This window comes from Amphiura filiformis, chromosome 2 (genome assembly GCF_039555335.1).
Source record: "Amphiura filiformis chromosome 2, Afil_fr2py, whole genome shotgun sequence".
Taxonomy (NCBI): Eukaryota; Metazoa; Echinodermata; class Ophiuroidea; order Amphilepidida; family Amphiuridae; genus Amphiura; species Amphiura filiformis.
Window position 1 is genome coordinate 78,400,636 of NC_092629.1, and position 16,507 is coordinate 78,417,142.

General features: G+C 36.0%; 1 protein-coding gene across 1 annotated transcript in view; it reads right to left on the reverse strand.

Annotated features, from left to right (window-relative positions):
- Window positions 1-339: 339 nt before the first annotated feature.
- LOC140143584 (hyalin-like) overlaps window positions 340-16,507 on the reverse strand; it is a 38,334-nt gene continuing 22,166 nt past the window's right edge. Inside the window, exons 7-17 of the mRNA XM_072165400.1 lie at window positions 9,537-9,612; window positions 8,409-8,678; window positions 8,065-8,313; window positions 7,574-7,801; window positions 5,587-5,835; window positions 5,058-5,309; window positions 3,282-3,533; window positions 2,729-2,980; window positions 2,207-2,458; window positions 1,114-1,365; window positions 340-479 (exon numbers count right to left, since the gene is read on the reverse strand). Coding sequence (XP_072021501.1) covers window positions 340-479; window positions 1,114-1,365; window positions 2,207-2,458; window positions 2,729-2,980; window positions 3,282-3,533; window positions 5,058-5,309; window positions 5,587-5,835; window positions 7,574-7,801; window positions 8,065-8,313; window positions 8,409-8,678; window positions 9,537-9,612 — 2,472 coding nt within the window. The remainder of the gene's footprint in view (window positions 480-1,113; window positions 1,366-2,206; window positions 2,459-2,728; window positions 2,981-3,281; window positions 3,534-5,057; window positions 5,310-5,586; window positions 5,836-7,573; window positions 7,802-8,064; window positions 8,314-8,408; window positions 8,679-9,536; window positions 9,613-16,507) is intronic.

Here is a 16,507-nt window from a genome sequence, read left to right on the forward strand (position 1 = left end):
ATGTTTTGTCTTTCTCCTGTAAAAAAGCATATTGGCATAATTTAGTGTCAATGGCTGCGACGGTGTATTTTGGTTATACGGAGTCTAGCTTCTTAGCTGAAAGTCCATAATTGCATGGTTTTTATGGAGTGTCTTAGGTCACAATGGTCAGGGAATTCATGTAAAGTGTGCTGAGGCTTATGGGTTTAAGCCTGTATATAGCGCCATATACGTTACTGCGCTTTAAAACAAAAATGTCCAATAGACGTTGATAATACAATAAAAATGACCCTATTATAAGCGATCTTGTCAATTTTGAACGTATACAGGGATTTGTGAGGGGTGTATGTAAAAGTGTATTTAGCAAAAGTAAACGAGTACCAGTACGACACAAATGATAAACACTATGCACAGCAGGGACAGAACCAAGGCGGCATAAGACACTCTTCCTCCGCCAGTCGAGCCTTCTGATTGCCGGAGATGGTTGACCGCACCAGTATCTATGTCGAAGATACATTATTACATTCAAATTTGATAACTCGCATAATATAGAACATTTATGTATACAATAGTGTGCCTTAATATAATAATTATTAGAACAAGAACTGTGAAGTTACAAAACTCCTTGTGGCTATTTGAATCTTCAAATGTGTAAACAACTGAAGTAGGACCAATTGGAAATGATTCATTTGGATTGTGATTGCTCGATATCTTCGTAGTTTCTGATAGATTAATTAATGGCATATGGTTCAGTCCAAATCACCCTGATTGCGTCTCTCCCTGGTTCAATTCTCGTGAAAAAATATTTGAAGGACAGTTGAAAATCTTCAGCGGCTGATGATAAACCGTAAAATACACACGAAACTATATTGTACAATATCTATTTCACACTGACATTAAACGAAAGTGCCGTTTTATATCGTCGCTGTGCAGGAAAAAAACCTCCTATGGGTAATTGGCCCCTGAACACGTGTAAAGCAAAATATCCTATGTAACCTCTAGGCAGTGTTAAACATATTCAAGGCCCACAAGTATAAACATTGTTTTCGTATGCATAGCGAAGAGAGCTCGAGGACCATTGGAACAACCGGGAAATCCTTAACTATTGGCATAACAGCTTCAACTATTATTTACCTCCAGTAACAGTCACAACAAATGAGCATTTCTCCATGTTGTTTGCATTATCACGGAATATATATGACACGATCGTCGTTCCGAAGGTAAAGAAGGTTCCTGAGGCATGAGTTTGTATCAAGAGCATTACATAACCCGAGGCGTCTTCTGCTACTGGTTCGTCCCAACTCACGCTGGCTCCCAGCAATCCCTGGTCTATCTCCACCGTCATGTTGCTTGGGCAGAATAGGATAGTAGGCGGTCGAGAATCAGCTACAGGTGTGAGAGGTATGCGTATCGTATCTTTAATATCGAATGCACAAACTACTTATACGCGATCATATGCCTTCGCGATTACGCGATAGCCCGTTGCCTGTCGCATTTTATGGAACAATCGACCCTCATTATCGGATGATACTGAGCGGTTGACTGCTTGTACGCGATCTGTTTACACGGTTGTTTGATGTATATAGAATTGGTTTCATTATTAAGAAAATGCAAACTATAGATGGCGCTATTTATCTTAAATCATATTTCATAAATTGGAAGGGGTAGGTAGTCAATACTGCCAATAAAACAGATTGAATAGGTGAAATAAGTAACAAAGAAATTTTATAAACATATTTCATCAACGAAGAAAAGGAATTATTTAAAACTTAAAAAGGTTAATTTCCTGTAACTAAATAGCGCCACCAATCTTGTGATAAATAGATATATCCGAAAAACCTTTAAAAAATGATTTGAACGTGAATAATGTTGTAAATATGCGGAAATTATAGTTGAAAATGACTTAAAAGCATCTGTATACATTAGCATGACACCGCTTTTAGCTGTTTAAGTCTAAAATTAGGCAGTACATGACGTTTTGTTTGAAAAACTAATAAATGATCACATCAAACAACCGTGTTTAATCTTTTTCGTTCATGATCGTATGCTTAATATGGATTCAAGATGGTGTATCGTTACCAATCACAACCAACTGACCACGGCAAGGAGAGTATAATTATTTCTATAGAATAATGATTTTTTAACTTTTAAATGAGACGTTTATGAAAAAATACACATGTGAATGAGGAATTGAATATTAAATTTTGAACAACAAAACTTGACTTACATTCAGACACATGTATGTGAAATTCGCATGTTGCGGTGTTATTTGCTACGTCGACAAATGTGTACCTAACAAGAGTTGAGCCAACTTCAAAAAGTCCACCAGATTTATGTGTGGCATTTACTAATAAAGTATATCCGGACTTGTCGCTAGCGGATGGTTCGTCCCAAGATACGTAAACTCCTGATGTACCAATTTCAAGTGTTTGGTAAATGTCCTCCGGACAAAATGCTAATTCAGGCGATGTTGTGTCCACTATATCAAAACCAAATATTACAATACATTATTAAACAAAGGGTTTTCAGAATGATGGTGAAATTAACAAATAAAATTTTACTAGATTTCTGCGGAGATCTCCACAACGTGTTATACTTGTTTAAATTAGAAGCGGGTTTATGCACGAATCCAGGGACAACAGAAATAATTTTAATACTATGGGGACAAGCCGATTTTAGCTATTGCTGTAGTTATTGCTGCGCTTGTAGTACCTTGGTGCTCTTACCACGAACATTTTACAATACTAACCGGTGTTCACAGCTACACTAAAGTTGCACCAGGCGGTATTGCCACTCCCGTCAATGTATTCATAAATAACATCCGTCAAGCCTAGTGAGAAGTCATCTCCAGAATGATGGCTCTGTCTCGACAACGTCACATTGTCAGAAATATCAGAAACTATTGGCTCTGTCCAATACACCGTCTTGCGTATGTTGCCTAGTTCAATGACTGTACTAACGTCTCTAGGGCACGATTCTATCTTGGGAGGTGTTGTGTCAACTTTGAAATATGAAAATAAATCAAATAAAATGTACTTTACGATAGCATTATGATAGCCAGTTAGTGAGATTCTCATTATGTTACGTATGTTACTAAGAATCGGTAAACATGATATGTCTATTACTGGCAGCAAGTGTCGGTAGTAAGTTACATTCATTTTTTTTTTCTGAGGGTGGCTAAAAAATGTGCAATTTAAAACTATTGGAACTGTAGTATGCAAGTGTTCAATATACGTTATAATCATAATGGTTATGACATTCATACTAGAATACATTTGCATTAGAGAATAAAGAGTACTTACAAGAAGTGAATTTGATTGAAAAAGTGCAAAATGCCAAATTGTTTGAAGAGTCTGCAAATATATACATAACAGTGTAAGTACCAATCCCAAATCTTTCTCCTGATTGATGCGTCTTCACTAACAATGTGACATTGCCTGATACATCCATAGCAGAAGGTTCTCCCCAAGATACAGGTGCTGATATAGATCCTTCTTCAACTTGGGCGATGATATCAGATGGACAATTGGTTACCGTCGGGACAACGGTATCCTCTGTAGATAAACAAAAACAGGATTATTAATACATGTCAATATTTCTAAAGATGTTGTAAATGGGTGTTGCTGTCGTTTTTTATTGCTGTGGCTATCAAAAATGGCTGTTGATTGTTCTTAAAGCGACACATGATGAAGCGATTGAAGAATGTCATACAAAAAAAACATCATCTGATCAGTCATTCTGATGATGCGTCTTGGATGAGACGCGATACTGTCGCTATCAAAAATAGTAAGTCCAGATGAACAGATTTAATATTTAATATTATGTTCATCTACCTGGATGACTGAGAATATTCACAAATTAATTTGACCTTTGGAATTAAAGATCGAGGACACAATATTACAATGTTATAAGACATGCCCAGGTGAAAATGGACATACACTTCATAAGTTTCTCAAATGTATTGAAAACTGTTTCACATATCACTTGGTGTGATTATATCATCGTCGTATCCGTCTATCTTACGCTATGAGTTTCAATTATTTATTATTTTCTGTACAGATTAATCCAATTAGGAGGAATGTTATATTCATACATGTTGACACAATAACAGAGAAGTTGCAAGTTGCGAAATTGCCAGAGTCATCTACAAATACATAAGACACTTCTGTAGATGATTCCGTAGGAAACAAATCTCCAAGTCTATGTGAAGCACTATGTAATGTAGAAACTCCTCTCAGCTGAACCTCTGATGGCTCCAACCAAAATACTGCCAACTGTAAGGTGCCTAGCTCAGCGGATTCATGAATCGCCGAAGGACAGTTGACGATGACAGGAGGGATCGTTCCATGTATATCAATGAATTGTTACCTACAAAGACCGGTTTTTTGTTCAAATGACTGCAAAGGATGAATCAACAAAAACATATCTGCTTTTGGGATGATAACCACCACCGACCGGTGAACCCCCGTCATCTTGGACAATGATCTTATTAGGGAGGCAATATACATACTTCTCTTTATGCTTTGGTAACTTTTAAATATTATAATAATCATGCTGTAAGTCAACATCAAGCTTAAAATCCAGTCACCGCAATTTGTTCCATATTCTAACAATGATATAATGTGCAAAATGAAATATGAAATAGCGATAATACAGAATATTGTCAGTAAACAAATCTTTACTGTGACAAGAAATGTGCTTGAAATGGTTTTGGAAGTTTCAAAGTAATTTTCTTATATATAAAAAAAATAGGATAAGAACACTTTTAAGAACATTTTCCCTCTCATTGGAAATCTAGTGTAGGCAAATTCTACCAAAGTTCTAACATTGCTTACGATAAGTCACCACTGCCGTGGATTGGGCCCAGGACATCATGAAACGGATTACTTTAAACACTGCGCCTAATTCCGACACATCAAGTTACTTTAACTTTCAATATTTTTATGAATGTTAGTATCTTTGGAATTTCAAAATTGATATGAGTTTTAATAAATCATTCCTATTACAAATACGCTTGCGGAGTAAGAGCTTCATGTAAACCCTTTATAGCAGACATGTTTTAGCTATGGTACCTATACCTTCTCTAACGTTGACTTGAAATGAACAGAATGCTTCATTATTGCTTCCATCTGTGAAGGAATAAACAACTTCAGTTTTGCCAGTTGTGAATATATCTCCAGGATGATGACTTTGAGACACGAGTGATACGGTGCCCGATACATCAGACGCTGATGGTGCTATCCAAGTAGCAGGTGTTTTAGATGTACCAGGTTCAATCTCTAAATCAATATCAGATGGACAGGATTGAATGCTTGGTGGCGTTGTATCGACTACAAAAACAAACAAACAAAAAGATTCTCATAATGTTAGCATTAAGGTACATGTCCCTTTAAGCATTTATCATCTGTTATTGACATATTTAGTTCCCATAGTAATTCTTTCTCTGAGATGAAAAGTTTACAGTTTTTCACATATATGAAATTTTGATGTCCAATTTTTACGTAATTGATATGCTAATCTATTCGGAAAATTTACACTACGACAGCTTTCTAAAATTATTAACTCTAAACTAAGTTTCTGAACAATTCACTTTTATCAGCAATTTACCTCCATGAACAACGACAGAGAAGTTGCAATAGGCGATATTGTAAGAATCATCAGCGAATAAGTACATCACTGAAGTTGTTCCGATCGGAAACTTTTCACCAGGAGTGTGAGAGGTATAGATCAACATAACACGCCCATAGTCGTCGGTAGCTGAAGGTTGAGTCCAGTACACTGGTTCCTCTACTACACCGAGTTCAGCATACTCTACGGTATCAACGCAATCGCTTATTACCGGGGGAGTGGTATCGTCTGTAAAAATAACCAAAACGGTTCAGCGGTGAGCGAAAACTAAAAATTGTCCTTTAAACTGTACCACCAAACGATTGTCAATTATGTAGGCATGTTATAGGCCAATTTTATCACAATATATCATGTCTATTGCATAACAGTAGTATATACGCATTTAGAGACGTTCACTTCCGGTTCCGGGTCAACCGAGGTCAAAGGTCAACCGAGGTCAAAAGGTCAATCGAGGTCAAAGGTCAACTTGGGTCAATTCCGGGTAATGGGGTCACGAGGTCTCAAGGTCACTTCCGGGTCAAAAGGTCAACCGGAAATGCCGCCATTTTGCATGGAGAAAAAAAATTCCAAAAAAAGTCAACAAAAAAATCGAAAAAAAAATTTCAAAAAAACTTTAAAAAAAAATTGCAAAAAAACAATTTGAAAAAAAACCGCCATTTTGAATCGTGAATGAGCCAATGAGCATGTGAATGAGCGGTGCAATGAGTAAATGAGCGGTGAAATGAACAAATGAGCGGCAAAATGAGTCAATGAGCAGGGAAATGAATCAATGAGCATTAATAGTGAATATTTCCTTTTTGCGGACAAACTTATATTGTTGTTTAATTTACTAATCAAGGGGAATCGTGATATAGAACCGGATAAAACTGTTTAGAACCGGATAAAACCGGTTAGAACCGGATAAAACAGGTTCTCCTATCTCCTCCCACCACATCCCCATATACAACAAAATGCTCTAATGGGGATTGCCCAACGAAATGCGTCAACGCGTAACAAAGTGCGTCAAAAATGCGTTATTGCGTCGCAAAATGCATCCAAGCGTAACTGAATTGCGGCAATTACGCAACAAAATGCGTCAAAGCGTAACAAATTCCGCCATTTTGTCGTAAAATGCATAAATTGCGTCACGTATAGCGCCAACTACGTAACAAAATGCGTAACAGATTGCATCAAAATGCGTAAAGTGCGTAACGAATCGCGTCAAAATGCGTCAATCGCGCAACAAATTGCGTAACGCAAAAGCTTATATAAGCCAGTTATTTTCAACCTCTCGGTCATTTCGATCCTAACCATCAACTAGTCAACCTTTAAATCTTACCCTTGTTCCCTATGTGGGAAGACGTTATCGCGCGCAAGTACGACACATACACCCCGAAGAACGACGCAATAACGCATTTTTGACGGAATACTTATCGCTTTCACAATTTTGCAATTTTTATTTTGAAAATTTTTTTGAAAATTTGTTTTGTAATTTTTTTTTGAATTTTTTTTAACAATTTAAATGGTGGCATTTCCGGTTGACCTTTGATCATTTCCGATTTAACTTTTGACCCGGAAGTGACATCTTGACCTTTGACCTCGTGACTCCATAACCCGGAAGTGACCCAAGTTGACCTTTGACCTCGGTTGACCCGGAACCGGAAGTGAACCTCTCTAAATGCATATAGGCTATACTACTTATAACACATTGCAAATTATTAAATTTCATAAAAAGTTCTTGTTTGTTGTTTTTGTTATCCCCATCGTTGTATTTCTTATAATTGTATTGACACTATACATACTTACAAACATAATGCATTTATAATCATCATGATACATGCCATATTGCAAAACTTGCCAAATTGTGCAATATCTTTATAAATGTATATAGTACGCCTACATGGTTATTTTTGTAATACTATCAGCTATTTCAATTTCCCCAATTTTAATGGAATGGATCATATATTACGGTTCCCATGGTACATACATGCTATGTTTAGTGTAAAGTTGCAGAAAGCAGTATTCCCGGATAGGTCCGTGAATGTGTACAATACTTGGGTTTGATTGGTAAGGAATAATCCTGGTATATGCGATTTAATTGTAGTAACATTCTCGGACAAGTCAAATACATCAGGCTCTCTCCACGTTACGTGTCTCCCAGCTATGCTATCAAAATCAGATGGACATTGACTGACCATTGGTGGCGTTGTATCAACTGCAGCAACAATGGAAAATGGAAAGAGTAAAACCCGGGGAGTAAAAACCACGTGTTTAAACAAAATGTCCTATTTTTTTTTTGTTATTATTATTACATATCGCGAAACTTTTCATAATATAATGAAGCTATCAGCTTTAACAGTAGTAGCTTAATAGGTTCCATTCTTAAGATATTTACTTTGTAAGTACTAAAATAGGCCTCCTACCTAAAAAGAAGCCAATCTTTATTTCCAATTTTAAGAATACAGTGAGATGTTTTACCTGTATTAACAGTAACAATAAAGTTGCAAGTGGCTGTGTTATTTGATGCGTCAACAAATGAGTATGTTACTAGTGTTTGCCCAACAGGAAACTTCGTAGAGGGCGCATGTGATCGTATTCGTTGTGGTGTGCCGGATAGATCAGTAGCAGATGGCTCACTCCAGGAAGCAATTGCTCCATCGTTACCAAGTTCAGTTGATAGAGCTATGTTATTCGAACAATTAGTTATCGACGGAAGTGTTGTATCAACTGCCGGGAAAGTAGAAAAAGATGAGTAAATGGGGGCGTTCACTATAACAGAAAAGTTGTGAAAATAATTCAAGATAATTCATTAAAACCATTACTTGTTAAAACGTTGACGTCAAAACTACAAGTTCCTGAATTGCCATTTTGATCTCTGAATATATAAGCCACCACAGTTGTACCGACAGAAAATCGATGTGTAGATGGTACATGTGATACAATAATGTCTATACATGCGTTAACTTCGTCCGTTGCTGTTGGATCAGTCCAGTTAACAAACACGTCAAGATCTCCTAATTCAACTGTTGCGTCGACGTCGTCGGGGCACCCGCTAACAACCGGAGCTGTCGAATCTTTTGGGCAAACTATTCCTAAAATAAGAAGTGAAAATCACACAAAAATGTGCATGGTTATTCTGTGTCTTGTTATCCATTTTGTTGCTATGTAGCTGTGTATGAAGCCCGGGGGGTCACTAACATTGTGGCCTGTACACCATCCGCGATAATGAAATGCACCCTAAACACGGATTTAATCCTTGGCTAAAACGATACCCTAAACAGGGATTTTATTCCTTGCATCAAATTTTATACCCTAAATTTCATTTCCGCGTATTATAGCCATTGCAATTTTGCTACCCTTTTTTCTGTTTTTTCATGTTTTTGATACCCTAAACACGATACGCGCGTATCGTGCCTTTCCTCGAAAAACTACCCTTTTTACGCGTTTTCATTATCGCGGATGGTGTACAGGCCACAATGGGACTGACCTCCCCCCCCCCCGGGGTATGAAATGAATGCAAACTTCAATGCAAACTTCAATGTTTAACGAAATACTTCAATGCAAACTTCAATGCAAACTTCAATGTTTAACGAAATACTTTATAAAGTCTATAATGGTCAGAATAATGTTAATTGAAAATGACGTATTTATTTGCCTATATTATAAAACATAAAGTTACTGATTATGATTAAAAACAGCAAACAACAATAAGGACACAGTTGAAACACCATAATTCAAAGTAATATTCATAATGCTTTTCCATCTTATATAGCAACAAGGCACATGATAACAATATAATAGTATATGAATGATAAATAAAATACAGCACGATATACCTTGTAAGATTATATTTTAGACAGGTACATAAATACGAGTTGGATAATAAACTATAATTAATACCATTTAGTAATTTTTGTTTTGTTTACTTTAATACATAAATGGTTACTTACCACAGGTGGGAAGACTGATGTCATCTAAAGCAATATCCCCTCCTACATTAGTTCCTCTCACTCCTTCATACACTATCTGTAGAGAAAATGAAAATGAAATATTCATCAAAAATGGTTAAAAATTCTCAATTTGGTAAAAAAAATCACAAAAATCGCTATTTTCACCTAAAGTTGGTCCAAATCAAATAAATTAAAATGTGTTACGAGATATTTATATCTAGTTTTTGAAAATAAATTTAAACAAAATCCTGGGTTAAGATCAATCTTAACAAATAACAACAACATTAGTCGCCAAATTAAATAACAAAACAACAAAATATGTATAACCAACTTGGACGTTTATGCGGGCGGTTTGCCGTTACGTCAGACCGTTGATAGCTGTAATTTTGATTGGCCGCTGCTCCGACCTTCTTTTGTTTCCGCAGAAATTATTAGCGTTGTTCTGGGCTTTATTCGTCTTTTCAACGTCCTCTACAGATGTTAGTGGGGTCAATAACTATATTGACCGTGCACTTCTGGATATAAGCACCAAACTTGGTGTGCGATTACTTTATTGGCTAAATGTAAATCTTAAATTGAGTGACCGTAAATTCGACAACGTTAATGACGTCATAGTTCACGCCCCGTTTTGCTCCGATCAAGTTGGTCACAAGGAACAAAAAAGCAAATCGTCAGTTGTGCCTAAGATGCTTTGGTTGTACGATATGAGCCCAAATAGGTCAAAGGTAAACAAACGTTGTTACATAGGTCGAATTTTCACAAAAATGGTCTCAAATTGTCTGTCCTGATATAGTATAGTTTGCTGTAGCCACAGAGAAGAGTTTTAAAAATACTGGATAGAGTATAGAGTATCACATAAAGCAATGCAGAACTATAGCTATTTTGAAGTGTATATTGCTTGTTATGATTGTTTCATCATAAACTTGGCTGGTTGCACTTGTTGGGTGTCAGTAGGTGGTAGATACATGATATTTTTGTTTTTCCTGGAGATGTTTAGTGCCCTATTATCAATGATTATAGATCCGACCACCAATTATTTGGACAGGATAGTGGAATATTGAATTCCAAACAAAGCTCTAAATTTCTTCCCCTCTGTAGAAGTTTGTACTGAACAGGAAGTCAATTGAAACTCTATCGAATGTATATATTACCCAATTTGGTTATTTGAACTTGTTTTTTTTTTCTCCAATGCTGTTGGTTTTTAAAAATTGGACCCAAAATACATGATACGTACTGTTATTAGGGGATTGTTGCTTTAATATTCTCGCTTTAGATTGTTACGAGTCGTATTTGACTCAAGGCCAAAATCACCTTTTACCCGAACTCACACGAATGCACAACACAAATACTAGTACTCTGTTTGATTAAGCTAACAAAATCTAAGTCTTTAATGAAAACAAAGTATGACTGGAACATATAACAACAATATTGCATACACAATAAAATCACACAATCACAGTTTTATTCTATAAGTACTTAACCAGCGGTCTTCTTGTTGGTGATCCTGGAGTTCTTGCAATGTTCTGGCCGACTGATGTAACATATCCTTATTCACTTGTCCTGCGAAAATCAGCGATGTCCAGTGTACACTTGCGTTTATAAATATCCTTGCGTATGAAATCCTCACACGAAAATGACTCTGCTTTCTCCAAAATATATCTTCTTGCGCTGCTTTCTCCAAATATTTCTCCTTGCACTGCTTTCTCCAAAATGGTGTTTCTTTCACCAATCACTCTTTCTCCAGGGAACAGGCTTCTTTAATACTGCTCCGCTGTATATGACAGAAGTGTGGTTTCATAAACCCAGCAAACTCCAGCAATTCGACAGAAGAACTTTAATCCATTGATGAGGAAAAGCACATTTGTGTGCTCGCAATCTCCTTCGTTGCTGTATTAAAATAGCTCAATTATTGGCTTTATAAACTGGTTAAAATGTACTTCTTTTTTGAAGCACGAAGACCATCACACACATGTGGAGTTTACAATCTCCCATGACATTCTGTCTTGAATGAAATCTCGGCCATAATAAAGGCTATGGCCGCCTGTCAGATCCGTATCCAGATGATAATAATTATAACATTTTCCATAAACAGTAGACTTCGGTTGTATATATAAATGCGCTTTTATAAATGCGCACGTGACCAGATAGCCAGCGCCATATTTGCATTACATCACTGTCAATCACTGAAATGGCGACCACTGAAGGAGTGGCTACAGTTGTGACCTTGTTTCGTGGCTAGCACTGGCAAGAAACATTGGCTGGAGGTTCGATGCTATAAATTTGCAAGGAAAAATCATGGATATCAAAGGATCATGATTATTGCACAGCACCCCCCATGTACAAACATAACTAATGTTTATTTATTTTTTTATTTATTTATTTATTTATTTATTTATTTATTTATTTATTTATTTATTTATTTATTTATGCGACGAAAAACGAAAAGCCTGTTCTATTTTGAACAAATTGGGAAACAAATTTTTCCTGTACAAATGAATGCCGACCCCAAATTTCGGAAATTTCAGGACAATTTTTTTTTGTATTTTCTCAAATTGAAATTTATTTACAGATTTTTGTGATTTTTTGGGTTATTTAAAAATTTTCTAAAAAAATACCAACCGACCGACCGACCCTACTTGAAAGGTCCGTTCGCCCGTAGAACAGGGTTTCTCTCTTTCTCGCCTTACTAATTTTATAAATATTATTTGCCCCCCCCCCTTCCCCCAAAACCACCCCTTCCCCTTTTACACTCATAAATCAATTGTTTTTTTGCTAACTTTCCCCTTCCGTGTAAAGTAAAACTTTATAAGCCGGTTGAATCAAACTGAACAAAATTGACGTATACAATTACAATATACCATGACAATAATGTGTATGACCAGATCTGACTTACTAGCTCCAACCATGCATCACATACGTGATTGTACGTCATAGTGTCATATAACGTATGAGCGTGATGTATAGTATACGAGTCTTCCTCAACATCTTCCAGCCGGGATGATTAGATCATGTACAGTCATCTACGTGTTTATACTCTAAATTGTACGTCAAAGGGTGACAAAGGGTGTACAGATTACCGATTTAGCATGGGGGACACAAATGGTGCTTAAAAACACATTTTGAATTTGTTTTTTGTCCATTTGCGAGCGAATGAGTACGGTAAGTTAGAATTGAGGAGGTCGGGCGGGGACAACTAGCCTATTAGTTTGAGAGGGTCATTATACCGAAAAGGGCTAAAGTTATAGTTTCCTCAATTTACGTTATAATTAGAGTTAAAATTAGGGTCAGAGTTATGTTCATTGGCGGCGCTACGGGGGGAGGTACTTATCTTGACTCCCAAATAAATAAATCCATGACCCCTTCCTTCCGAAGAAAATTACAGCCCCCTAAGTTCCCTACATGCAAACATTATCAAATAACATCATCGGCAGCTACCCAGTTCTGACCTTAATGCCAGTAAGAATCACGTCATCAATATGGCCAATTGCCACGCCCATTTAGCACGGAAATAATGAAATATAACTTTTTAAATCAGCTATATCTAGCTTTTCCGTCATAATTTTTTTTCCGTAATGGAAAATCCAAATAAAGAGTTTATGTTTCGGGTCAAATTATTTTGCCCTTTGCAATCAATGCCACTATTTTGCAAAACCAATTTTCCTTGTAACCTGTCATTTTCGCCTATACTTTTGCGTGTGGAATTTGTGCACATCCGGGTACCTTACATCGTTGAACACGGTATGGCGACTTGTAGATGTCACGTGCGCATTTATAAATGCGCATTTTATATATACCCGAAGTCCACTGATAAAGTCCTTCACAATCCGCAGTAGACCATATGTCTTACTTTGGGCCATTTTCGTAGCTTCGAAATAACCATATTTCCAGCTTCCTGATTTTAACTGGTTAACATTATTTACTCTCTTTTTGAGAGCTATAGCTACATCCATTCACATTACAATCATATCGATACAGGTCTGCCTAGAATTAAATCCAACATGATGCTTTATAGCAAACCATCTGGGATTTTCCCCAAGGTTCTAATAATAGACATTCACCTTTCACATTATCACTTCCTGTGGGTTTTTCCCACTATGTCATTTCAATTTGCAATCTCTAGGGATTTCCCCTTGACATAAAAAGTCTTGATGTTGTTATTTCCACTAATTCTCATTGAATTTAGTCCACATTATCTATTTTATAATCGGACGGTGTTATGTTATTCATGCTTTCACTGAAGATGAATAACAGTTTGTCCGAGAAAACTTTGATTTCTGCAATTGGAAGCTTTCCAACTTTAATTCTTTAGGTTGGGCAAATATGTTATATTTAACTTTCCAAAGAACATTTGAGACAAGAATGACGATGATCAAGTGCTTACACAGCTTGATTTTTGAAACCATCCAACATTAATGTTGAACTTTTGACCGATTTAAACTTTGCATTACAACTTCTTGGAAATATTCCAAAAACGTTAATGTGTGTGAGAAATTTTTAAACCAGCTAGAATTCTTTATGAATTAATTCTTTATGCAAAATTAATATCAACATTAACGAAAAAAGATATTTACAAGTACAGAGCATCATCTTACATGCACGCTTTCATTTTCAATATCGTTCATGTTTTCAAATGTGAACAAAACATAATAAAAATCAAAGATGTGGTGGCAGACTTCAAAAAATCGATTTTCTTTATACATTGCGCATGGTTAGAAATTGAGTCAACATGTATAAATTTGGTTAAAATTTTACCTCTTCATCTATGGTTACCATGGTAACGGCCAAAATATGAATTGACCCAATTTTCACTATTTTTACCCTTTTCACAACTGGAAAAATGCTTAAATATTAGGTCATATTTCTGTATGAAGAACGTGAATTGAAATAATCTTCTCCCATACAATGAAGTATCCATCCTTGTCCTTTCCACAAATGAAGTAAACATAACAATTAATTATTTCAATATGGTAGATACCATTTTGTAAAATAGGGGTGGTTTTCATTATTTTAATTATGAAAAAAAAATGATCTTCTTAGAAATGGCGTAACCTCCAAAGTGGTGCTTTTTTAAAATTATTTTTGCAGGGTAGGTAGATAAGGTATTGGTCTACCTATCTATAGAAAAAAAAGTTTTAGTAATTGTTTTACTGGAGAGCAGTGTTGCCAGAAACTTAGAACTTTTTAGGATTGTTGACATTATAAGGTAGTGTGGAAAAACGGGGATTTTGAGCATTTACTTTCACTGAAAATCCTGATTAGGGTTGATAATATACCAATAGAAATTGGCATCAATACATCGTAAAGTGAGACACTATTTTAATGACAGTGTTGCCAGAAAAAACGTCTCTCAGTGAAGCTGTTGCTCATCTTGTTATTACCTATCATACAGCTATGCTGAAAAACGGCCAATAGACCTGGTTAAAAATGAGCTAGGTCCCACACATGAAAGGAGAAACCGAGGAACAATAATGTATATGGTAAAAATCCTGTATCCTGAAAACTTTCCTGTGAGGGCGCTTTTTTTCAAAACTTTCCTGTGAGGGCGCTTTTTTTTCAAAATGGCTGCCAAAATCCAATGAAAAGCAATTATGCTCTTAAAATAAGATTATGGATTTGTATTTATGAAAGTAAAGTATAAATAAGCCGGTATATTAATAAAAAGGTACCAGGAGGTCACAGTTGGGGACGCTTTTCAAAATCGCCGCCAAAATTAAAAGAAAAGCATTATACGGTTACCATAGTCAATTATGAGGTATAATTGACCAGATTTTTCAGTTTAAGTATTGATGACAGTAATGTAACGCTAAATTAAGATTTCAATAGGAAGGTACCAGGAGGTCACAGTTGAGGGCGCTTTTCAAAATGGCTGCCAAATCCAATGAAATATATATATATATATACACTTTCGGAGCATGTCATGATGCAATTATTTATATTTGTGAGAAATTTACACAACATGGACGTAAAAGGAACAGTTTGTACATTTATTTACATTCTTCGAGCTTTCGACATTATATATATATGGTACACCGTCACTTAAGAGCATAATTGATCTGAATTTGCCTCAGATAATGTTATTGAAAAAAATATTTGAAACATTGAAATAGTTGTCTTTGATGTAATCGTAGTCTTCAATCATTGTCACCTCTAAGTTATCATTTTGAGGGTGCAAAAGAACGAGTCACCAAGTCAAGATGACCACTAAAATGTCCACAGGAATAATTTATTGTCCCTATATGTTCACGAAGGGCAACTTTAAAACTGGATTTTCGTCTAATCAAATGTTTGTAACTTTGCTTCTTGAAGTTACAGCAGAGGCAACTGACATTGCATGTGCCGTTGACCCGATGGCTTTAGTCAGGACATTTACACGTACCAGTCATGTATGAGGACAATTGATCATTGTTGCATTTTTCCTTGACATAAAGCATCAGAGGTATGACAATAATGACATCCAAAGTTAATATATAATCACAGTTGTCTTGTGATTTCAACAGTTTCTTTACCAACATCGAGAACAAAGCAGTCTATTGGTGTCAAAGAAGGAAAAGGTTTTAGCAGACTCAAAGTGCAGCTATCTTCTTTTCAGAGAATGCAACGTTTTCACAAAAGAAGATATATATGACCTATATGCCGCTTTGATTTCAGATAGGCTAGATAATGAAGAATAATTTTCTTAATGTAGTGATATCGATGTGAGTGATCTCGAAGATAAACACACAATAAAAGAATTCAGTGAAACCAAGAAGAGTATGAAGTAAATATCCTGCCCTTTGTCAATACATAGGGACAATTCTCTGGTGGTCATTTTGGAGATTTGGTGATCATATTAGCCATCTTGACACGCTATATAGCACTCTGTAGCTCGCTATATAGCACTCTGAAACACTTGCTTAGAGGTGACGATGCTCAAAGACAACTATTGAATGATTCATCAAAGACAACTATTACATTCTCTTATCAAAGACAAC